The following is a 23,415-nucleotide window of genomic DNA, read 5'->3' as shown; positions in this document are numbered from 1 at the left end:
CCGCGCGGATCGCACACGCGGCGTGGCGGTTCGAGTCTGCTGCCAAGCCGGCTCAAGACATGAGGATGGATCTCGTATGCCGGTAGCTGGGTCCAGGTGGTTATCCTATGGGTAGACCTGTCACCCACCATAGGAATGTGGAATTTTCAAGGCCACTGGCTCTGCGGGGCTGTAAACGGGAGATGGGCAGTCGGAGGTAATGTGCCGTACAGCGTCGCGGTTCTCGCGCCGAGCAATAACTCCAGGCACCTGGGTTCAATTCCCAGCCTGGGGCAACATCAGTGGGATATCTGAACCCTGTTCTGGCCCTTCTCTCGGTCAACTCGGCCTTCGATAGCAAATGTTTTAATGAGCACCGGGGCTCCCGTAGGTACACTCAGCCTTAAATGTGTATCTGGTGCAGTGTTTATGCACCAGCACTGGGGAAACACGAAGGCGGACAAGTGTGTAGCTGGCCACAACACGCCCTCGTGTGCTTTGCTTGCCTTAATAGGCACTCGCTAACAGCGCTCCCACACAGTCTACAAGGCCGCACATGAGAGTTCAGTGCTCATTCAGTCATCATCATCAGCCATGGTCAATCCACTGATGGATCAAGGCCCCTCCAAACCGCCGTCTCCATCTGGCACATTCTTGCCGTGCGACAGTCCTCCTAGCGCCTGCAACACCGAAGCCGACTCCACCGCTCCATCTCTGCGGTGGTGGTCTGCCTGGTCCTGGTTGCCGGTTGTTGTCGATATTCCGCGGTTGTTGCTGGTTGTTGCTGGCTGTTGCTCGTAGTTGTTGGTTGTTGCTGGTGATCGGTTGCTATTGCCATGTACTGGGAGGTCTGCGCCGACTCCACCTCCATTAAAACTCACCCCCCCATTCCCCCATCCCCACACCTCCCCCATCACCATCCCCCCCCCCCCGACACTCCCCCCCCCCAACTCAACACCCCACGCCCATTAATCTCCTTCCCGGAATAAAACCCCCAGCCGAACACAGAGAAAGAGAGCAAGGGGGCAGGGGATCCGTGACCTTTTAACCTCCACAGCGCCCAGCGCCCCCCATAAACGAGCGCGGCTCGAGTCTCCGCCACGGCGGGGCCTGTGCCGCGACCGGCCATTGTGCTCCTAGCGCGCTGCCGCTGCGACCCCTCGGCCCGGTGGCCGGCACGCTGGGCCAGGGGGGTCGCAGCCCCCCCTGGTCTCTCACAAAGCACCGGTAACAACGAAGGGAAGCGTCACATGGGAGAGACAAATATGGGAAGGAGGCGCACCATCTGTGTAATCATTGTGTTACTCGTATTACCCACAATGTCCGCTATCGATTATTTTCCCACAATGCCTAGCGAGCAGTGGGGGCAGCGGCCGTGAGTTTAGGGGCAGCACCGGGCACCGCAGCCGCCCCTCTGCTCGCACCGCTGAGGCGCTGTCGTCACCGTCATCGTCGTCGTCACGGGCTCCGAATCCCACCACATCGTCTCAACCACTCGGGGCGACTGCTCCCCCCCACCAACCTCGCCCCCCGTTTTGGTAACGTCGCGCTCCGTTCCCATGCACCGTGGCGAGGAGCGTTGTTACCGGTGCGCGACCGCGCTGTGAGGACGGTTCTACAGAAAGAGATGGGGGGGGGGGTGGTGTGGGGTGGGGGGGGCACGAAAGTTTTTTTTTAATGAAGCGTGGGGGTGCGGCCATTGAGATGGTAATGGTGGGCGGGCAGGGCCGCCCAGCGGCGGAGCGAGCCCTCACCGACGCCATTGTCTCGGCTGCCCCTCTTTGTGTCCTCCTGCTCGAGTCCCTCCGCTGGTTGCCACGGCGACGCCAGCCCCTGCCATTGGGTCTCTCGTGGCGACCGATCTGTGATGTCATCGCTGAGGAATCCGTGGCCCGGGAGGGGGGGGAGAGGGGGGCGGTGGGGGGTGGTTTGCGAGCGGCCGTCATTCACACCCTTGCGTCGATCCCCCACGCCGACCTACAACCTTTCCCAGCCTCACCGTCCCCCCCCCCCTTTCCCCTCCAGAGGCATCACTGGAGGGGTTGGGGGGCCGAGGTCTGGACCTGCCAGGCTGTCGCGGTGATGCCGGGATGAGTGCGAGCGCTGTCATCGGCTCCCGCTGCGGTCGTGGGATGCGATTGTGAGATTCAGCAATTCTCGCCGCTCCTGCTGCACGCGATGGAGAGAGAGAGGGGGGGGGGAAGAGGGAGAGGGGAGGGGGAAGAGGTAGAGTGGGAGAGGAGGGAAAGAGGGAGAGGAGGGAGAGGAGGGAGAGAGCCGTGGGTCACTCAGCCATATCTGAGAGCAAACAGGAAAATTATAGAGAAGGGGCCTTGCCAATAAAGTAACGTATTTACCCAGGAAAAAACTCAATTGTCAGGTTTCCATCCAAGTTTCATAACCAGAAAATTAAATCGACAAATTCCAAAATGAAAACTCGACTCGGGTCAGTTCCCCTGGGCGGGAGAGGTGACCGTGGGACGCGGCCGCCGAGTCTCAAGGCTGCTGCTCCTCGATGCTGCCGCGGTGCGACGGTTTGCCACGCCGGTTCGATGCCGTCTCCTGGCGCGGCAGTTTGCGACAACGGTGCGGCTCTCTCAAATCCCCAGCCCACTGCCTCCGTCCGCCCGGCCGACCGAGCCAGCGCACGCGGGCACCGCCCGGCGGTTAGTCTGCGATGGGTACGCCGCGTGCGGTGGTGGTAGGGGTACGGTGTGCAGACACCCGCCTCTACCCACGCGGGTCCGGTCGACGTGGACGAACCGTGCGGAGGCCCTTCCGCGTGCAGCGGACTCTCGGGTTCGCGCCTCCGGGCGCCGCTCTCCTGCCTTGCGGAGCCAAGTGCTCGTTGGTGGGGATTAGGCCGTGGGCCGGACCAGACTTCGGTGCCACCCAAGATGGCAACATATTCGTCGAACCCGGTTTATAGATGTGGCCAATTAGAATCCACTACGCGATGGCCCCCCACTCATTTGAAGTGCGTATCGCGTGATTCACCACTATTGGCCGGATTGAGAAGCTGGACCCTGCTGAAGTGATGTCACCTCGGGTGGCACCGACAAGTATAAAATACCTAGTCTGGGCTCGTGGACTAATCGGCCAAACTTCCAGACGCATCAGAATCCTTCGGGAGAAGAGCATTGAGACTCGGCGAGTCTGTTCTGGAGTCGATAGAGGACTCTTTATTTTTAATTCTTGTAATTATTCACTGCACTGCGCACCATGGCCAGCCCGAGTTCCGGCCCGTGCGTCTGTGCGTCTGTGGGAAAGGCCGGCCCCCGCGTAGTAGCGGACGACGGATTAAGCTGGAATTCCACTCCGTTTACCAAATGCACCGCTGCTCGCGATATAAACTTAAAACGGTGTCGCCTTACCGCGCGAAAGATGAGCCGGGTGATAGGGGCCTGGTGGGTGGGGTGGTGGGGAGGGGACCGAGCAGGAAGGGGGATCGCTAGAGGATGACGAGCGAGCGACTCTGCCCCAGAGGTCTCTATAGTTCCGCAGCTCCACGGTGTATCTCGGGCAGTTTGACCGGTCACGTGGCTCCGTGGTGGTGCCCTTCACTGTGGAGTGGCTAGGAATGGCCTGTGGCTCCACGGTGGAACAGGGAATGTTTGAGCTGAGCAGAAGCAGCAGTAGCAGCAGTAGTTGAAGCAGCAGAAGCAACAGCAGAAGCAGCAACAGCAATGGAAGTAGAAATGGCATGCAACAGAGCAGCAGCAGCAACAGCATAAACAGTAGAAACAGCAGCAGCAGCAGCAACAGCACAAACAGTAGAAGCACCAACAGTACCAGCAGTAGAAACAGTAGAAGCAGCAGCAACAGCATAAACAGTAGAAGCACCAACAGTAGCAGCAGCAGTAGAAACAGCAGCAGCACATGAGAGTGAGAACACTGCTTTATCTGAGCATTATCGCTGCTGCTTCTCTCTGCATCAGTGGGGGGGGGGGGGGCAGAGGTGGAGGCAGGGGGCCCTGGGGATGGAGATTTGCATGGTGCTTCCTCCCTGTGCTGTGCGGATTTGTCTCGTGGCTTTCAAAGCTGCAGAAGCCCCGAGCGGATCCTGCAGGGGTTGTCTTATATCGGCGATGTCAGATGCTTGGAATATTTCGAGAGGGCCCTACCAGCTAATGCACTTATTCAGGTCAAGGCTGCCTAAGCCCCTCTAAGCCGCCGCAAACATTTAAGAGCCGAGAAAGAGGGTTTCCTTTCACCGGGGGCGGCGGCGACGGAGGAGGATGCACAGGGGATGGTGCTGGCGCACATCTCTACCAGCAGAGAGGCAAAGGTCCCCCGTATAGCTGTGAACAGACTGTTGGGTAAAGTGCCGTTCGCGGGACACCTAAAAAGGCCGACACGGCAAACACACATACACACGCGCGCACACACACGTCACCTAAAGCAGTGGTTCTCAAGATTTTGGAACGGCAGCCTCCCCCGTCGCTGCCCCACGTTGTGCGTTTGTCTTTTGTAGCCGTAATGAGGCGCCGAAGTTCAACATTCAGTATTTCTGCTGCACGGTACCCACGCCGCAGTCTGCGCCCCTCCCAGCCCCTGCCCGCCACCCACCCCCGACAGAAGCACTGACCTAGACGTGCACTCGCGCACGTCAACATTCCGGAGAGCGTGAGAGAGAGACCGGAGAAACCACAAAGCGGATTCACGGACGCTGGAACGCAGCGGGCCACGCGCGCGGAAGCGAGCGATCCCGCAGGATCCTCCTCCTCGACCCCGCGTTCCTCCGCGCGCCCGCGACGCTGATCCAGGACGCTCTCAACTGCCACCCCCCCCCTCCCAACACCTGGGCTCAGGTGCAGCGATTATAGTATTGGCTGATAATTACTCGAGTCCAAATCCCCCTTGAAATTCCTCGACGGCGGTGGCAACGGCAATGGCGGCGGCGGCGGGTTCTGCGACATTGAGGAGGATGCGTCCGTTCGGTGCTCGCGCGTCCACCCGACCTGCCGCCACACGTGAATCGGCAGCGTGGGAGCGTGGGCCGCGGGCGGAGCGAACGCCAACGGCGGCCAAAGCGGAGCGCGCGAAGGAGAATGGCAGAGATGCAGGGGGTTGAACCGTGCGCAGAGACGGCTTCGGGGAGGCCTTCACTCAGCAGTGGATGGATCATGGCTCATCGCAATTACGGCGGGTTTAATCCGTTGAACACGTGTAAACCGGCGCGTGAGCAGGCTGTCCGCTCGGCCTCTTCATCAGAATCGAGGGCAGGGAACACGATGGAGGGATGGTTTGCAGCACTGGACAACGAAGGATGGCACCGGCACGGGGAGGCCTTCATTCAGTGGTAGACCGACCGTGGCTTTGGACGACAACGATGACGATCAGATAAACAAGCTCTGCGCACGCTGGCAGCCGGCTCATTTCACCCGGACCTCAACCCCGTCACTGAGATTTGGCGCGACGCTCCCCCCACGCTCGTTCACTGCTGACACCCGATCCCCGGCACCGCGCCGATCCCTAATCCCCCCCCACACCCCGCTCACCACGGTCCCCCCAAATCCACCTCCTGGCCACTTTCACCTGGCAGCAGACAACGGCAGCGATGGTTCCCTTCTCCTGCTGCAGCTTTGGCGACGCATCGCAGGTCCGCATGTCCGCTGTAGGACGGTCGCAATGCGGTCGGCATTTTTTAAAATGTATTCATCGGCTTGGGTTTCGGTCGGTGATGATGCGTGGAGTTGGACGTGGCCTTTAGCGAAGCAGCCCTCACCCCCGCCCTCCCCCCCCAGCCGCGTGGGGTCCCCTGGCCGCGCAAGGTACCCTGGATCCCTGGTTCCAGTGGTCACGCGGGGTCCCAGTCGTTGCGATGCTTGAGCTCGGCAGCTCGTGCCTGAATTGCGCGTCGATACGCAAAGAAAAGTTTTAATCGACTTCGAGAAAACGAGCCATGTGGTTTCCCCGCACGTATCGCTGAAGATAATTTTCTCGCAAATAAGGGGAACAGCCCGGAACGTGGATAGACAAACGTGGACCCAACAACAGCTGGCGGGGGATTTACGAGCCTGTTTTGCGAGTATGTTTTGGAAATATTAAGATTTACTTTTTCAACAATATCTAGAGAAGTTTTTTTTTTAACTGGTCTGGGAGTGTTTATCCGTCCCAGATCTGGCGCCGCTGTGGCCAGATTGGCCCTTCTTGCTGGCATTGCCACGATTAGCATGGTTGGCTACGTACAGTGCGAAAGAAGTTCAACATACATACACACACACGTCAGGCCCTCAACCGAGCATCCGCTGCACGGTTGTGTTCCGGTCCGGTTAAAATCTTGGGATGGGGGACCACCAGGGCTTGCCTGGTGTTCTAGGCCAAGGTGATGGGACTGTGAGTTGTGGCCAGGAGACGGCGGGGCTGAGTGTCGCCCTCGTAAGTTGTGTGGTTAGCTCCCTCACTGAGCCAATCACTCGTGAACTCCAAGGTGTTCCTTGCCACGTGCGCAGCAAATGCGTAACGATGCATTTCGTATTGACAACCAGAACCTGCTGCTCAGTTTTGCGGAACACACGATTCGATTAAAAACACAACATACAGTTGTTTTTTTAATGGAATCGTTCAAAACATCCTTAACGTTGCTGGAGCCTACTAAGTTACAAGAGCCTTTGGACCTGGTGAGGCTGTGCTGGGTAAAACAATGGACGTCGTAATTCTAGAATTTACGTCGGTTGCATTAAACGACGCGGGTTAAATGATCTCTTCTTAATTCACCTTTGTAAATATCGGCAAACGAAATGGTTTTTGCTGAGATGTATAATTCATCCGGCCACGGACACCCACGGAATAATCATTTCTCTTTTTCGTCGCACTGACAAAATGGCCTCCACAGAAAGAGCTCACAATCCTGGCAGAGACCTTTGCCGAAAACCACAGCTACTCGAAGTCTCCCTGCGATAATTGAGGCGCGCCCGGGTCTCCCACACGTGCGTAGCAAGAAGAATAATAATAAAGACGGTAACGGCCAAAGCGGCAATCATGGTGGATTAGCGCAGGCCTTGGCAGGCTGCTCTCGGGAGACGGACCTCCCCACCGCCGATGCCAGGGTGCCCCACGCTCCGACACGGCCACCACGCGGAACCCTCGCCACTCGAGTTTGCCACCTCTGCTGGTTTTTCCCCAGGATTGTCGTACTCTGGTTGAGGAGGTAGTTGCCGTCCTTGGAAATCTGTCGGTCGTCCCGTGACATTGAAAGTTCCGGTGTTTGTCAGTTGCACAGGAATAACAATACTGTAGTAGCAGTAATACTAATTATAGGAATGCACTGCTCTCCTCTCTTCTGTTGTGAGATATTTCTCCTCTTCTTCTCGTGATATGTCCCAGCGTTGTTTTATTTGACAACAGAGGTGGCAGCCATACCCACCACGCAGGAGAGGCATCCCACGCAGAGAAAAGCCGTAGGATGCAAACGAACCCAATTGTGGGCTTGGTGATAGAAAAACACTCAGAGTGTTCCTGCTGCTCAAATGAGCATTGAGCCATTGGTGCTTGTCTCCCGTTTACAGTCCTGCAGAGCCAGCGGTGGAAATTCCACATTCCTATGTTGGGGGCAAGTCTACCCATAGAACAACAAATTGTTGACTCGTTTTATCGACCGTGGAGAGATGATGATGATGGCTGAGTTAATCCGTAAGCAGGATTTGAGCTCGCAAGCATCCTACAGCGAGCCACTCGCTCCACTGCTGAGCCACCACCCGGCCGGCTGACGATTTAAAAGGGGATTTTAAAGCGGAGCAATGTAAAAATAACGTTTAATGCGAAATCAACATCTGTAAATCCTGAGTTCGCGCGTTAACGGCGCTCCATCCCTCGGTTGTTGCCATTGGCAACGACCCAGGAAACCTCATTTCAGCCACTGACCGAGCTGAGGGACGGACACGAGATTTATATTAAGCGTGCGCGCGTGCGTCTGTGGCCGTTCCTGTGAGCGCGCCACAGCTCGCCGCCGCTGCCGGTTTGCGCGACAGCCGGGGATTAATGGTCGCTCTAACGGGAAGGCTTTGGACGCCACCTCCTGCGCCCGGGCCTGAGCGGCGCTGCACAGCGCCCTCCCGCCCCCGCGTCGCCGGGATGATGGGGGGGTTTTTGTGGTCCGCACAGTCGGTTAAAATCTTGTCACGTTTCACATTAACGCTTTTTAAATGTATTATATGGGGCTGCATCCTCTTCCTGTACCGGGGACCGGCCAATCGGGAGATTTACAGGGTTTGTAATACAAATGTTCGTTACTTTATATAACAACGAAGAGATGCAGAGCAGGAAATAACATCAGGCATGAATGAGAGAGCGATGCACACACGGAGAGCATGGGAGATGGCGATTCGATCCATTTGCTGGGAATCCGTCCGGATATTCATTTCCTGAAGGTCTCGGTACGTGGAACGAATCGTCGGACATCGTGCCTGACAATGCATGGTGCCACTCGGAAACGCACCGTGAGCTGCGATGCAGCACAACCGACAAAACTTACGCAGCCATACACGAACTACCTCCTTTACACGATATCACGTGATGTACAGCCCTAGATTAATCCACTGCTGGATGAAAGCAGCTCCCCCAAACTTTCTCTCCTGATGGGCACCCGACTCAAAAGTGGCTGTTGCTGCTGCTCCGTAGGAAAAGATCTCCCGCGATCCTCGCGTCGAGCGACCAAAGCCACGTTCCACCGACGGTGTCCACAGCCCCCGGGCACCTCCCCCCCCCGCCGAAGTTTTTTACGCTCCCTTGCGCCGTGGAATCGACGCAGACGGCGAGGGGACAGGGGAATTGGCGCACGCGTTGCCCGAGGTGGCGTCGATCCTCGCCCTCGTGGTGGTCGTCGACCCCCAGCAGCGCCTGCTGCGCCACGGCAATCGCCGCCTGCGCCCGCCGCCTGCGCCCGCTGCCTGCGCCCGCCCCGTGTGTGGCACGGACAGCCCGCGATGCATCGCAGGAAGATGAAGAAGAGGAGGATGTCTCGCCATGCCAGGAGAGGAGAGAACTGCACGTCCATGCAGTCGACGTGATTTTCTGCCACGCAAATGAGCATGGGGGCATATGGCGCTCATTTCCTGGTTATGGACCTGCAGAGCCAGTGACCTTGGAAATTCCACATTCCTATGGGGGGGGGGGGGCAGTCTATCGGGAAGACATCCGCTGTTGACTTTTGTTATTGACCCAGGAAGGGATGATGGGCTCAATCATCTCCCCCAATCAGGATTTGCGATCCGCTTGCTCTACCGCTGGGCCACCACCAGGCATTGTCTTGTGTTAATATGCAACTGGCAGAAAACTGAACCCTCGCACTAGGTCATGGAGAGATGGCCTCTGCCAGGCCTGAAGGAGGCCCTTGGGTCCGAGCGCGCTCGTGTCGATTATGAACAATCATTTAATTTACGCTTGTTCGTTAAAAGCCGCCGCGGTGATTTGCTCTTTAGCACTAAATAGTAATTTAATTGATTGAAAAAGAAAAAAAATCACTACGCTTGCGCTGACGAGGTCGGACACAAAATCAAAGCGGGAGAGCCTGCTCGTCGCACAGCTGTTGAATGTTGATTCGTTACCAGAGGGTAGTCCAACCCGAGCTAGGGGGGGGGGGGGGGGTCTGCGCCCACTCGTCAAGGGCCGGGGCGCCCGGCCAGAGGGGAGGAGAGGGCCTTGCCATCTCGTCCTCGTTTTCTTTTCAGGGTCGTTGAGGAGCTGCCTCTTGTTGATGAGGTAGCTGCTGTCCTGGGAAATCTGTCGGTCTTCTCGGGGACAGTCTTGGTCGTTTGTCACGTAATAATAATGATAATCATTTGCCACTCAAGACAATGTTTTTTCGTGCAACAAGAACTCAACGCGTTTATCAATAATTCCGCTCTCATGGCCCTCTGCACGGTAGAACGGCCATTGCCAAAACACCGCCTATTAGGTATTCTAAATCCCCTTGCCATTTTTGAGTTAATTGTGTTTAACCCGGGATGTAGTTCTCCCCTCTTCCGGTGTTGTCGTTCTATCCCAAAACATTTTTTTTGGCAGGGGGTAGCGAATCCAGCCGTGTGTCTCGGTGATGTACGTGCTCGTCACCATGGTGACCATGCAGCTGGCTACCCCACACCCCCTCCCCTCTCCCCCAACCCCTCTGCTTGGATTCAGAACGAACATGTCCGCCGCGAACCCCGTGAGCGTTGCCACGGCAACCGCTTGCGAGAGGCCTCGGCCCAGCCCGGCGATGGGACGCGGCGGGGAAGATAAACCGACGATACCGCGAGGAACTTATCGGATGCGCGCAGCGTGCACGTTCAGCAGAATATTTCATGAGCGCACCCCCCTCACCCCCAGCGTGACCGCCGGGGGATTCCCGTCACCGCGATAATTCGGGTGGCCGTGGGCAGGAGCCACCGTCGCGCACTGCTGCGGCAAACGGCCAAAGCGATTGGCGGACGTCCTCCTGGCTTCGTGCGTGAAGAGGAGGAGGTGGAGGAGGAGGACGAGGAGGAGAGGGGGGGGGCGTTGGGGACGTTTCACCCCAACGTGCCCTCGCCGGCGTCCCCACAAAATATTATTGTTGCTCTTGGCCGGGAAGCCGGCGAGCCTGTCTGGCCATCGGGCCCGCCCGCCCGCCCGCCCTGGGCAAATAGAGGGAAACAAACGCCGTGGCGGCGGTGCACAGGTTAATAAAAGGGAAACGAGAAAAAACGAACAACGGGTGTGCGGTTTTTTTCTCAGAGTGGCCAGAAAGGAACTCGCACGTCACCCAACGGCCGCTGTAGAATGTGGCGCATGCGTGTGTGCGTCTCGGTGCGTGCGTTTCGGTGTGTGCAGTGCGCCTGGCGTTGACCCGTGCACGTCTGTGCATGTGCCAAGTGTGCGAGTGGGGAGCGGCAGTGTAGTGGTTAGCAGAGGTGGGACAAAGTCATTGTTATGCAAGTCCAAGTCGAGTCGCAAGTCATCAAATTCATGACTCGAGTCTGACTCGAGTCCAAGTCACATGACTCGAGTCCACACCTCTGGTGGTTAGCGCGCTGCGCTATGTACCCGGCGACCCGAGTTCGATTCCTGTTCACAGTCAACACTGGTGATGGACATATAAACTAGTCCTCGGCCTCCCCTAGGTCGACTGAGTCTTAAATGAGTTACCTGGGGTGGTGTTAAATATCAGCACTGGGGAGATAAAGGCAGCCACTTGTGCGCTGTTTTGGTCTTCATCGTTGTTCGCTGACACCACTTTCTAGTTTGCTGTCCTTCCCCCTCGCACCTTCGCTTCGAATGATTGGCTACCTACGGTGCGAAAGATGTTCAACGTACATATTTACTTGTCTCAACAACCTGTTTTAGGCTGCACGGGGGATCGTTGTGTGTGCGTGAGTGGGCACGGTGGTGGCTTTCATCCGGTGGAATTGCAGGGTCTGGATTTCGCTGCTGACAAAATTTACAGCCTCCCCGGGTCCGCGCCACGGCCCCCATCTCAATCATGCAGGGCGGGCGGTCAGGGCGGGAGGCCCCTGAGGGGCCAGAAAGGCGAACTGGATGCTTAGGAGGAGAAAAAATAAAAGCCAGGAGAGGAGGGACAGGGTGCCTGAGAGAGGAGAGAGAAGCAGCAGGATGTCTGACAGGGGAACGGCAGCGTGTATGGGGAGACTACAGTGAGAGGCTGGGAGAGGAGAGTTGAGCGAAGGTCTGTGAGGAGGGGGAGGGCGTTGGCCAGGAGACGGGAGGCGCTGGGCGTGAAGTGTTTTCCCCGTCGTATAATGAAACTGAAGAGCGCGGTGGGGAGAAGGAAATTACAACTTCTGTAAAATAATACGAGCGGGGAAGTGCTTCCATAACCGAATAAAAGAAACAAAACACACCGAGGAATGTTCCCTCATCCTGCCAAGAAGCGCGGGTTTCCCAGGACGGCTCAACTCCCCCGGTCGGTCAAGAGAAGCCGAAGCTGTGCAGGTCGGCCGGGGTCAGGGGTCATGGGGACACGGGGCTGGCGCTCGCTCCATCTGGCTCGGCGTCCAAGTGGCACCGTCCCAGAATCCCCTGGAGGGGCCGCTGGTGCTGGTAATTAGTGGTGGCAGTGAGTTCCGGTGGTGAGTGGTGGCCGGTGGTTGTGACTATCGGTGTTGTGGCGAGCTTTGTGGTTAGTGGTGAGTGACAGAGGAGCGGCTGCGTTAGTGTCCTGTGCATCTGAAGAGGTAGTGGCAAGGGCTGTTATTGGAGACGTTTGTGGTGATTGGTGGTTGCGGTGAGTGCTGTCCTTGGTCGTGAGTGATGGCAGTGGCGGGTAATTTATTGGCCTGTTGGCTAATGCTGTGGTTAGTAGTGAGTGCTGGTGGTGAGGACGGTGAGTGCGGCCGTGTTGGTACGGCTGTCCCTGACTTGCGTGGGCCACGCCGCGGTAAGGCCGCCGTCTCCGCAGTGAAAACAAAACCCTCACCGCTGCCGCTGCCGCCCAGACCGCCGCGTTCTCGGGTAAATAAACGATGCCCACGTAACGTGGGCAGTCGCCGTCGTGCCCGAACGCTGCGGGGTCAGTGCCTGAACAGCGCGCAGGCGTGACCCGAGTGCCCGGTGGAGAGGTCGTGGCTCGCGGCAGATTCGTTATTGAACGCAGCGCACGGGCAAGTCGACGGTGGTTGTCCCGTGGAGATGCTAGTGCCCCACAATGGGAACGTGGAATTTCCACCGCGGGCTCAGGGCTGTAAATAGGATACGGAGCGCCAGCGCCTCTCAGTGCTCATTTGAGTGGTGGGAAAAATCGCCTTGACTTTTGAGCGCGCGTCATTTGGCATAATGTCCGACGTTTCGCTCCGTGCCGCCGGGAACCTCAGGAAAGGGAGAGGCTCCGAGCGGCGCGTGGCCGCGCGCAGTCGGCGGAGACGGAGGGAGGTGCGGCACGGGCGTCCCGCGCATTCCTCGGCCTCCTTCTCCTCTCCTGTTGACAAAAGCCACTTGGCCTGCCTCATAATGGCCCGTGTGTCAGGGCCCCATGTTGCCCGCCCCTCTGCTTGTTATGTTTTCCGCGTATAAATTTACACTCGCAGATTTCGTGAGGGGGCGGCGGCGACGGGCGCCCTTTCGCGGCGCCCTTTGTGTGGCTTTAAAGGCTTATCTGAGATTGCTTCCCCTCTTAACGGCGTCTTCATTACGCGCCGCACAATAAAGGAATCATTTTTTTGTTCCCAAGAAGCCGACAATGGTGCGAACGGACGCCGCCGCCGCACCGCCCGCCGCGTGCTTCGGCCCCAATTAGGATGCGCGGGGAGCTGCTAGCGGCGGCCGCCCTGCGTGAACCCCGCGACGCGACCGCCCACCCCTCCCCCGCGGCGTGCTGGCCGGCGTCACGTCCACGCGGCACGCGATCCCTGGCTCGGCACGATTGCGGTGCACCGGGTGTTTCACTCGTGGCGTCTACACCTGGGCCATGCGACCCCCCCCCCTCCCTGCTGCTCCTGTGCAGATGTGACCAGGGCCTATTTTCGGCTGGAACTGTGATTACGGTCGGTGACCCTGAAAATGTTTTTTCGCAAACTGGCACATCGCATCCAGTAAACCCGTCGCTGTGGCTGCGAGGCTACTTTGCCATGTGCTTGCCACCACCTTTCCAGGATTTATAAACGTAGAATGCCACCGGCGAGGAACGAATCCCGGCACGTGACCTGAGTTGTCGCCTCACGTCCGTGCCGGCCCAGGCCCGCCGCGGTGGCACCGGAGTTTTTTCTCGCCGGGGCGGAGGAGGAGACGGCGCGCGGGGGGGGGGGAAGCGCCTGCTCCTGCCGCGCGGTAACGGACGTCCTTTGTGGGGCCGTCACGAAGCGTTAGTGAGAGCCGCCGGGCGGCCGCCGGGCCAGTCACGCGGGGTCCAGCGGCGGTGGGGGCGGGCGGGGGACAGCGAGGGACAGGGGAGGGGCCCCTGGGACAAGAGGCACCCGCGCGCCAATTCTGGATAAACCGGGTCCTGATCGTCGCACTCTTCGGCTATTTTTAACTGGCCAGGCAGCCCACGTGGTGACCGCACACGCCACTGAGTTACGTCGCGCCAGCTGCAATCCTGCTGCTGCATCCCACTCATGGTGCAGGCACGCACGCGTGTGTGTGTGTGTGTGCGTGTGCATGCATGTGTGTACATGTGTAGTGGGGAGCGGTAGTGTAGCAGTTAATGTACTGCGCTATGAACCCGGCAACCCGGGTTCGATTCCTGCTCACGGCCAACACCAGTGACGATTATCTGAACCGTTCGTGGGCCTCCCCTAGGCCGACTCAGCCTCAAATGAGTACCTGGTGCGGTGCACGGTAAACATAGTCAAAGGCGACCAGGCGTTGCGCTGGCCCCCCCACACCCGCCGGCGTGACGTTCCGGCCTTCGTAGGTGCTCGCTTCACAGCACTAGCCCCACCATTCTATCGAGTCGACGTTGGGTGATCTTTATCTCTGCGCTGTGCGTGCGCGTGTCTCCGGCAGCCGAACATGGGCCAGGCGGGGCTGGTGCGGGGCCCGTCGGAGGAGAAGGTGGCCGTCGTGTCGGTGGACGACTGCGACACCTCCGTCGCCGTCAAGTTCGGCTCCGTCATCGGAAACTACTCGTGCGCCGCCCAGGGCCGGCAGACCGGCTCCAAAAAGTGAGTTTACGTCGCGGGTCATGGGGCAGCACGGGGGGAAGCACATGGCAGCACGGGGCACCTGCGATTACCACGGTTGGCTACGTATGGTGCGAAAGAAGTTCGGCATGCATACGCACGGTGGCAGCACGTGGGCAGCACATGGCAGCATGGGGGCAGCATGGATGCAGAACGTGGCAGTATGGGGGACAGATTAGGCAGCCCAGGCTACTTTCAGGGCTTAGCAGCTGCTAACAGCGGAGTACGTTGGGTGGCTGGAGGCAGGGATGGCTCGGTTTGCTCGTTGAGTCATCCTCAGAGCGCGTCCCATCTATAAGTAACCCCCGGATTGATCGCCGCCACCCTGACCCGGTGAGAGCCACGGGGAGCCGCAGAGAGCCGGGACCCCCCCGTCGCCGGTGTGTGTGGAGTGGTGATGCAAAGATGCAGTGATGCAGTGATGCAGTGGTTAGCGCACTGTGGACTCTGAAACCGGCAGCCATAGTTCGATTACCACTCTTGGCCAGTAAGAGTGGCGACTCAGCCTCAAATGAGTACCTGGTGTAGTGTGTAAACATCAGCACTGAGGAGACAAAGGTGGCCAGGCATGGGGTCGTGCTCGCCTTAATAGGTGCTTACTAAGAACACTTGCCCCACCAATCTTGATTTGAAGCTTTCGTGACTGCAGGAATCCATACTCTTTGGTTCTTTCGGTGAAGTCACGTAGGTAGAAAATAAAATAAATCACGACATTTCGGGCGCAACACAAGCGTCCGTCATCAGGTGGGCAAGCATGGCCTGCTGTTGATGCAGACTGTTTTAAAAGGTTTGAAATGGGCGTAGCCCAAGGGTCATAAAGAAGTGGCCGGGGCTAGTGATGTTAACGTGAGAAATCAGCATGTAACTGTAGAAAGAAGGAAAGCGGCCTCCTAGACGAGGGCACGGAAGTGGCTATGTTCACGTGAGAGATTAGCGTCATGTTAATGTGAGAAATTAGAGGATCATTGGAAGGACGTTATTAAGCAGGTAAAGTCTTAACTGACTGTGATGTTTCCATCCTAGCTGCCTATGTTAGCTGTTATTTCGACTATCTGTGTCTGTCTCTCTCTATGCCTCTCTCTTAGATCTCTCATGCTCACATGTCTTTTGGATTGCACTCTCATGCCTTTGGATTGCACTCTCATAACTCCCAGGCCCTTTGAATTACACCCCTTGGGTTGCACTCCCTCGTCGAGGTGGCCGCTCTCCTCCTATCTTACAGCTACATGCTAATTTCTCACATTAACATCACTAGCCCCGGCCACTTCTTTATGACCCTTGGGCTACGCCCATTTCAAACCTTCTAAAACAGTCTGCCTCAGCAGCAGCACACCACGCTTTCCCACCTGATGACGGACGCTTGTGTTGCGCCCGAAACGTGTTGATTTATTTAATTTTAGACTTGGCCCACCAGTTGGTATGTTTGTGGTGGACACCAGTTGGCTGAGTGGACGGCACAGGTGGTGCATCTGCCAGTCGTCTCAGTCAGTCAGCCCATGTCCTGTGGCCTCATGCCAGCAGTGAACCTTCCACACTTTGCGTGACGAACTTAAAGTGCACCTCGACTGGCACAAGCGCCGCGGTGACGTCACCGCCACTTGGTGGCCAATGGCGGCTATTATTTGTTGTTGTGGCAAATAGTTTGGTTGTGAATCTTGAGGCCCCTGGCTGCCCCGGGCCCTCACTCCGCCGTCCTGCCGGCCCGGTTAAGCGCTCCCTTTCTTCTTGTCGAGTGAATGATCGTTTGTGGGCCTTGGTGAGTCGTTCGTGGAGAACGCCGGGCTCCGTCCCGAGCGGCGGCACGTCTCCGTGATGACGAACCGTGGTTAATGTGAAGCAGCGCGCGCCGCGTGCAACGGAGCGACGGCGTCGTGGCTCCGAGCGTGCGAAGCGGAGCCGGTTCCGCGCACCGAGCCGCGGAATGTATCCGTGTGGGCGGGAGAAGCATCGCGCTCAGACCACGCTCCTCGGCCTAGCCTCCCTCACCGTCGTAACCATCGTCGTTAGCCTAGATCAATCCACCGCTGGATGAAGGCCTCCCCTCGTCTTCACCACCTGTCACGATCGCACGACGTACGTGACGGTATGCCCCGTGACTGTACACGAGCGGTGTGCAAAAAATAAGCACGTGGGAGTAAGTCTATCGGCGAGTGGCTTGTAGTGGTGGGGTAAAGTGTGGGTACCCTCCATTTCTGCCCGAGCAAAATCCCGCGTTCGTATAGAGTGGGCACGCTTGGCTGCACCTGGAGAGGCCGTGGTGAGGGCGGGGGTACAGAGGGAGCGAGGAGTAAAACGCAACCACGCCGTTATTACCACCCTGCCCGGGGCCAATCTTTGGCTTAAGGATAATGAATGTACAGTGTATGAATATTGTATGGATGTGTGACGGGGGTGGGCAGGTGGGGGGCGGTGGGGGGGCGGCGGCTGTCTCGGCGCAAGCGGCGTGATTCTCCGGCGGAGCGGAGCGAGCGAACGCTGGCCGAGTGCCCGCGCTGCGGAGCCGCGGGGTTGATGAGTGGTGCGGGGGGTCAGGGGTCAGGGTCGCGAGGCTGCTCGCTGGGCCGTGTAATTAGAGGCCGGGATGGGCCTCGCCGCTCTTCCCACGGCCGCCGTTCTTCGCTGGGGCCTCTCCCGCCCGCCCCTCCGCCCGTGCGCCCCCTTCTTGTTCGCCCCACGGCCCGCCAAAGTGAAAAGCACGACAGGCGATTTAAAATCCAGCGCCGCGTTTTCTGTTCTGTATCTTTATTGAGCGAGGCGTCGTTAGGAATCGATTTTGTTTGCTAACGATGACTAAAGCTGACGCTCTGACGAGGCTGGCTGGGGCGGCTGTACCGACTGGGGGCGATGGTGACAGGATCGCGAGAGTGTCGGGTGGCCGTGTCGCCGATGGACCTGTGTGTGTCCGTGTGCGTGTGAGGAGCAGTGGTGCAGTGGTTAGTGCACTGTGCTAGGAATCCAGTGATAGGCCTCCCCTAGGTCGGCTCAGCCTCGAATGAGTACCTGGTGCGGTGTGTAATCGTCAGCACTGGGGAGCCAAATGCGGCCGAGCGTGGTGTTGGTCACTCACCTCGTCGTGTGCCCCAGCAGCCTTAAAACCTTTGTGGGGCAAATTTGTCTTTGTGTGTATCTCTATGTGTCTGCGCATGCCTGTGCGTCTGTGCATATGCAACTGTATGGATGTGTGCGTCTGTCTGCCCATGTATCTCTGTGTGTGTACATGTGTGTGTATGTGTCGCTCTATGCATTTGTGCGTCAACACGCGTCCGTGTGCGCGTGCCTACGTGCGTGTGTGTGTATTTGTGACGCGCGTCCGTGTGCGTGTCCCTAGGTCCCTGGACCTGACGGGGCCGCTGCTGTTGGGCGGGGTGCCCAACCTGCCCGAGGAGTTCCCCGTGCGGAGCCGCCAGTTTGTCGGCTGCATGCGCGACCTGCAGGTCGACAGCCGGCGCGTCGACATGGCCGGCTTCATCGCCAACAACGGCACGCTGCCCGGTGAGCGGTTTCCCCCGCGCCGCCTCCCCAAACCCACCGCAGGACACCGCCGCCTGCGCTACCGGGACCTTGGGCCCATCGGTCACGGCGCTGCGTCGCCCCTTGGACGGCCCGGCGAGCTGAACGACGTGGCGTCGCGTCCAGTTGAAGCGCGAGCCGAAGATTTAGCAATGTTGATTTTGCGTTAAATGTTACTTTTACATCACTCCACTTTAATAAGTCCTTTTAAAATCATCAGCCGCCCGGGTGGTGGCTCAGCGGTAGAGCGAGTGGCTCAAATCATGGTTGGGCATTAGCTCAGCCATCATCCCTCCACGGTCAATAAAAATTTGCACCATTTTGTGGTCCTATGGATATACTTACTCCTGCCCTAGCACTTTGGAATTTGCATCGCTGGCTCAGAACTGTAAACAAGATCTGAGCGCCAATGCTTCACTGTAACTCGTTTGAGTTGTTCTCTTAGTCTGCTTGATCACTCACGCATTCCGTGGCCTCTCTATTATTAACGTTGGTGTGAGCGGTGCACAATCTCCCCACCCCCAGAAAAGAATAATGATTAGCTCGGCCAATCGGTGAACTCAGTAAATCTGTGTATATACAGTGGCCGTGTGTGGTCGTCCTCGGTGCCCTGCTGTCGCTAGCGGGGCGACCGAATGACCACGGTGTGGCCTGCGACGATGATTCCCGTCCACTCCCGGTCATCGTCCACACAAGCTGGGATCAGTGTTGTTGTCATCACCACCCTCGTTGTTGTCAGTGAGGGTGGCGGCAGCGGCTCAGTGGCGGCACTCGCGCCTCGCAACAAGAAGGGCCTGGGTTTGATTCCCGACTCCGGTGCCTGGCCGCTGTGTGGAGTTTGTCAGTGTTTGGTTCTGCCACCCACCCCTTCGTGTGCCGTGTCGGCCTTCATAGGTGCTCGCTAACAGCACTTGACCCAACAGTCTGTTGAGGCTATAGGGGGATCTTTTTCTTTGTATGTGAGTGAGTGTGTTGCGTTTGTATCTGCGTGGGTTTCTTCGGCTTTCATAGCTCAATCGACACACGCACACTGTGGAAAAAATTACACCGAAAATCATTCCATTAGAATCGCATGCAGCAGCAGCAGCAGCGCCCCCTACTGGGAACAAAACTTGGCAAGACCCTCCTGAAAGAGTCTTGAGACTCGGTTGAGGCTTTCCAGGGTGAGCGAGCGCAGTGACGATGACGACGACGATGATGACGACGTTGCCGGTCGTTGTGTCTCCTCCGCAGGCTGCTCCGCCAAGAAGGACTTCTGTGTGGGGGACCCATGCGGCAACGGCGGCACCTGCGCCAACCGCTGGGAGTCCTACAGCTGCGAGTGCCGCCTCGGCTTCGGCGGCAAGAACTGCAGCCAAGGTAGGGGCCCGGCGCCGGCTCCTCGTGCAGGCGGAGATGCGCGTCGCTCGTGGCGCAGCGGCCGATGTAGCTGGCGCCGTAACCGCTTCCGTCGCCGGTTCTGCGGGTTTAGCCGCAGGAGTGGCCGTCATCTTGTTGACTGGATTTCCTGAGTGCACGTGTTCGTGTTTGCGAGCAACCGCGCTTGGTTTTTACGAGCTCAGTAAAAGCTCCGACGCCGGCAAGCGACGGTCACGCCGCCCTGCCCGCCGGCGTGTTTCCAGCCCGGCTCGTCGCCCGTGGGAATGGGCGGCCAAACCCTGGCTCTGTCGGTCTCCATCTGCCCACATCGAGTGTACGACTCGACCCGCTCCGTGTGGCCTCGTGGGGGTCGGCCGTGGAGGTGTTGTCGTGTCGGCCTTTCCTCTTCTAAGTTTGGCCTTGCGTGCGGCAGAGGTGTCGTGGTGCTTGGAGAAGATTCTGATGGTGTTCCCATGTCCCCCTGTCCTGTGTCCCTGTGCCTCACTGTCTTCGTCTACCCCCCTGTCCCCATCCCCGTGTCCATGTTTCTCCCTTCCGTGTCCCCGTGTCTGTCTCCCGTGTCCCCGTGTCTCTCTCCCATGTCCCCGTGTCCCCGTGTCTCAATGTCCCCATCTCCATCCGTGTCCCCCGTGTCTCGGTGTCTCTGTGCCTCACTCTTCCCATCTCTCCCCGTATCTCCCTGTGCCCCCGTGTCTCTGTGCAGTGATGAGCAGCCCGCTGCGGTTCCTGGGCAACAGCCGCGTGTCGTGGGAGCTGCGGCCGGATGTGGCGATCTCGTCGCCGTGGTTCATCGGCCTCATGTTCCGCACGCGGCAGAGCAACGCCACTCTGCTGCATGCCAGCGCCGGCCAGTACACCTCTATCAGCCTGCAGGTGAGGCTATATGGGGGACCTTTGTCTGTGTGTGGCCACGTATGTACGTGCGTGCGCTTCCTTCGTACACCCATATGTGCGTCCACGTGCGCGTGTGCCCGTGTGCGAGTGCCGCTGTCTCCGAGCTCGTCCCACACGTGCCTTTTGCGCGCGTGCACTCAGGCACTCGTGTGCCCGTGCGTCTCCGTTTGTCTCCGTGTTCCTGTGTTCCCTTGCGTCGCCGCGTGTCGCCATCTGTCCCTGCATGTGCTCACACGTACCCGTGCGTCTCATTTCCTCGTGTCTCGGCGTCCCTACGTCCCTATGCCCACGTGTCCTCATGTCCCCGTACCTCCGTGTCTCCGTCCCCGCGAGCGCAGGTGGAGGACGGCACGCTGGTGCTGGGGGTCCAGCGTGGCAGCGGCCGCTCGGAGCTGCTGCGCCTCGGCACCGTGACGGTCAACGACGGCGACTGGCACAGCCTGCAGGCGGAGCTGCGGGACGAGCGGCGCGGCAAGGAAGTGCGCCACGTGGGGGTGCTGTCGCTCGACCACGGCCTCTACCAGGTGAGCGCGCCATGCCGGGCCACCCGCGCTTCCGTCCCACCCCCGTCGCCGCCACCGCGGAGCGGCCGCCCGCACCTGTGATGCGTCCAGGCGACGGGTGAGGCGCGTCCCTGCGATGGCCGGCTCACGCCGCTGCTGGCGGAAGCGCCCTCCGCCGGAGCAAAGTCGACAGAGGTGTTTGCTGGACTCTTTCACGTTCACCAGACGTGTCCATGTTACTCACGCTTTACCCCACCACACGCGACCGGCCGGTCGACGGACTTTGGTTGTTCCCTGTGTCCCCCTACCCGTGGTTACGTCGCTGGGTGGACAGAACAGACTCGGGCTTTATGATTTCAGCTGGCAAGGCCCCATTGAGCTGAGCAGCTCTGTTACGAGAACGACCGTAGCTCAAGACCATCAGCAGTGGTGGCAGCTACAGGACCCTGCAGTTACATAAGATTGACATCGAGACCAAGAGTTACTTAGAGACCCATAGAGTTACATAGAGTTACATAGAGATATATAGAGCTACATTGAGATCCATAGAGCTACATAGAGATCCATAGAGTCACATAGAGTTACATATAGCTACATAGAGTTACATAGAGATATATAGAGCTACATTGAGATCAATAGAGCTACATAAAGATCCATAAAGTCACGTAGAGTTACATATAGACTCATAGACCACATGTCAATACTGGGGGCAGAGGTGGAAGCCACAGGACACTGCAGGGTGGAGGGAATGTGCAAACTAACCAGAGCAACATCAAAAACAAGAACAAGCAAACTAAGAACAAGTTGTTTACACAAAAACCCACGGCAGAACTCAACCGCGAGCAGGGTGAACAGTGAGCAAGGGTGATCACACACAGATCAACAGCGGTGTCAATAATCCCGAACGACCGTAGCCCAAGACCATCGGCATTGGCATCAGTTAGAGGACATCACGGTTTCATGGAGTTACAGAGATCCAGAGTTGCACGGAGATCCATAGTTACATAGAGATCTAGAGTTGCATGGAGAGCCATAGTTACATAGAGATCTAGAGTTGCATGGAGAGCCATAGTTACATAGAGATCTAGAGTTGCATGGAGAGCCATAGTTACATAGAGATCTAGAGTTGCATGGAGATCCATAGTTACATGGAGATCTAGAGTTGCATGGAGATCCATAGTTACATAGAGATCCATAGTTACATAGAGATCTAGAGTTGCATGGAGATCCATAGTTACATGGAGATCTAGAGTTGCATGGAGATCCATAGTTACATAGAGATCCATAGTTACATAGAGATCCATAGTTACATAGAGATCTAGAGTTGCACGGAGATCCATAGTTACATAGAGATCCATAGTTACATAGACCTGGGCAGTGGTGGCCGCTTCCAGAAACTGCAAGGTGGAGGGAATGTGCAAACTAACGAGAGCAACAAGAAGAAGCAAACTAACAACAAGTTGTTTACACGAAACCCACGGCAGAACTCAACTGCAAGCAGGGTGAACAGTGAACAAGGGTGATCACACACAAATCAACAGCGGTGTCAATAATCCCGTCACAGACATCCGCGTAAACAAACCGACCATGCGCGCACAGCCTCGGACGTAGCGGAGCTGGGCCAAGCAGCGCCCCCAGCGATAGCGGCGGAGGCGGCCCTGCAGCACGGCGCCGACTCGCTCGCCGAGAGGAGGGGGCCACGGAACGTCGACGTTGGTCGTGAGGACGTCAGATCTCCGTGCAGAAATGTGAACGACGCAAGAGTCATAGCAGACACCTGCAAGAGGAAACGTTCACAAAAACAAAGCTGACAGCCTCACGTTCTCCAGAGCTGGAGTTTAGTCAAATTACAAATTGGTGTAAAGGTTAATATTCTTGGTTCTTTCGGTAAAGTCACATAGAAGGGAAATAATAAAATAATATAAATATTAAACAATACAAATAATTTTCTTGCTGTGGATTTCACACCTGATGATGATTGCTTGTGTTGCAGTCGAAATGTGAGAATTTTTATTGTTTTATATTTATATTATTTTATTACTTCCCTTCTACGTGACTTTACCGAAAGAACCAAGAATATGAATCCCTGCAGTCACGAAAGCTTTACATCAAAATGGTGTGAAGGTTGTTTGTGCTGCAGCCATTAGTGACCGCGCCAAGACCATGAACTCACTGCACTCCAGAACCCAGTTTCATCACAACTCATTCTGTGTGAGTCTCCGTGGGTTTCTATGTCAGTCTATGGCTCCTCTCTATGTGCGCATGGATCTACATGCGAGTCGATGTGTCTCTATTGGTCTCGATGTGATTCATTGGTGACCGGGCGCACCCGAGAATCCGGGTTAATCCCAGGCGATGGCGGAAACCCGGATTGGAATCCAGGATCTCGGCGGTGCCGGATCTGCGCTTTGACCTTGGAGCCACCCGGCCTCCTCCTCCACGCTGAGTTAATGTTGCGCGTGACCTACATCGCCAACTGCTGCCCCAGAACCCTGGCCAATAGAGCTGCTGCTGCTACCGCTGCTGCTGCTGCCGCCGCTGCTGCTGCTAAACAG

At 57.5% G+C, this 23,415-nt stretch overlaps 1 protein-coding gene across 2 annotated transcripts in view; it reads left to right on the top strand.

Annotated features, from left to right (window-relative positions):
- The window catches only part of CELSR2 (cadherin EGF LAG seven-pass G-type receptor 2), a 126,388-nt gene that overhangs the window by 77,503 nt on the left and 25,470 nt on the right, over positions 1 to 23,415 (top strand). For both annotated transcript variants that reach the window (XM_078609477.1, XM_078609478.1), the window contains exons 7-11: positions 14,398 to 14,555; positions 17,902 to 18,065; positions 19,317 to 19,442; positions 20,167 to 20,336; positions 20,696 to 20,881. In XM_078609477.1, the coding sequence (XP_078465603.1) occupies positions 14,398 to 14,555; positions 17,902 to 18,065; positions 19,317 to 19,442; positions 20,167 to 20,336; positions 20,696 to 20,881 (804 nt within the window). The remainder of the gene's footprint in view (positions 1 to 14,397; positions 14,556 to 17,901; positions 18,066 to 19,316; positions 19,443 to 20,166; positions 20,337 to 20,695; positions 20,882 to 23,415) is intronic.

Source organism: Lampetra planeri, chromosome 32, assembly GCF_965212315.1.
Source record: "Lampetra planeri chromosome 32, kcLamPlan1.2.h2, whole genome shotgun sequence".
NCBI classification, from domain to species: Eukaryota; Metazoa; Chordata; class Hyperoartia; order Petromyzontiformes; family Petromyzontidae; genus Lampetra; species Lampetra planeri.
Note: the sequence above shows the minus strand (reverse complement) of the source record. Positions and strands in the feature narration are given on the sequence as shown.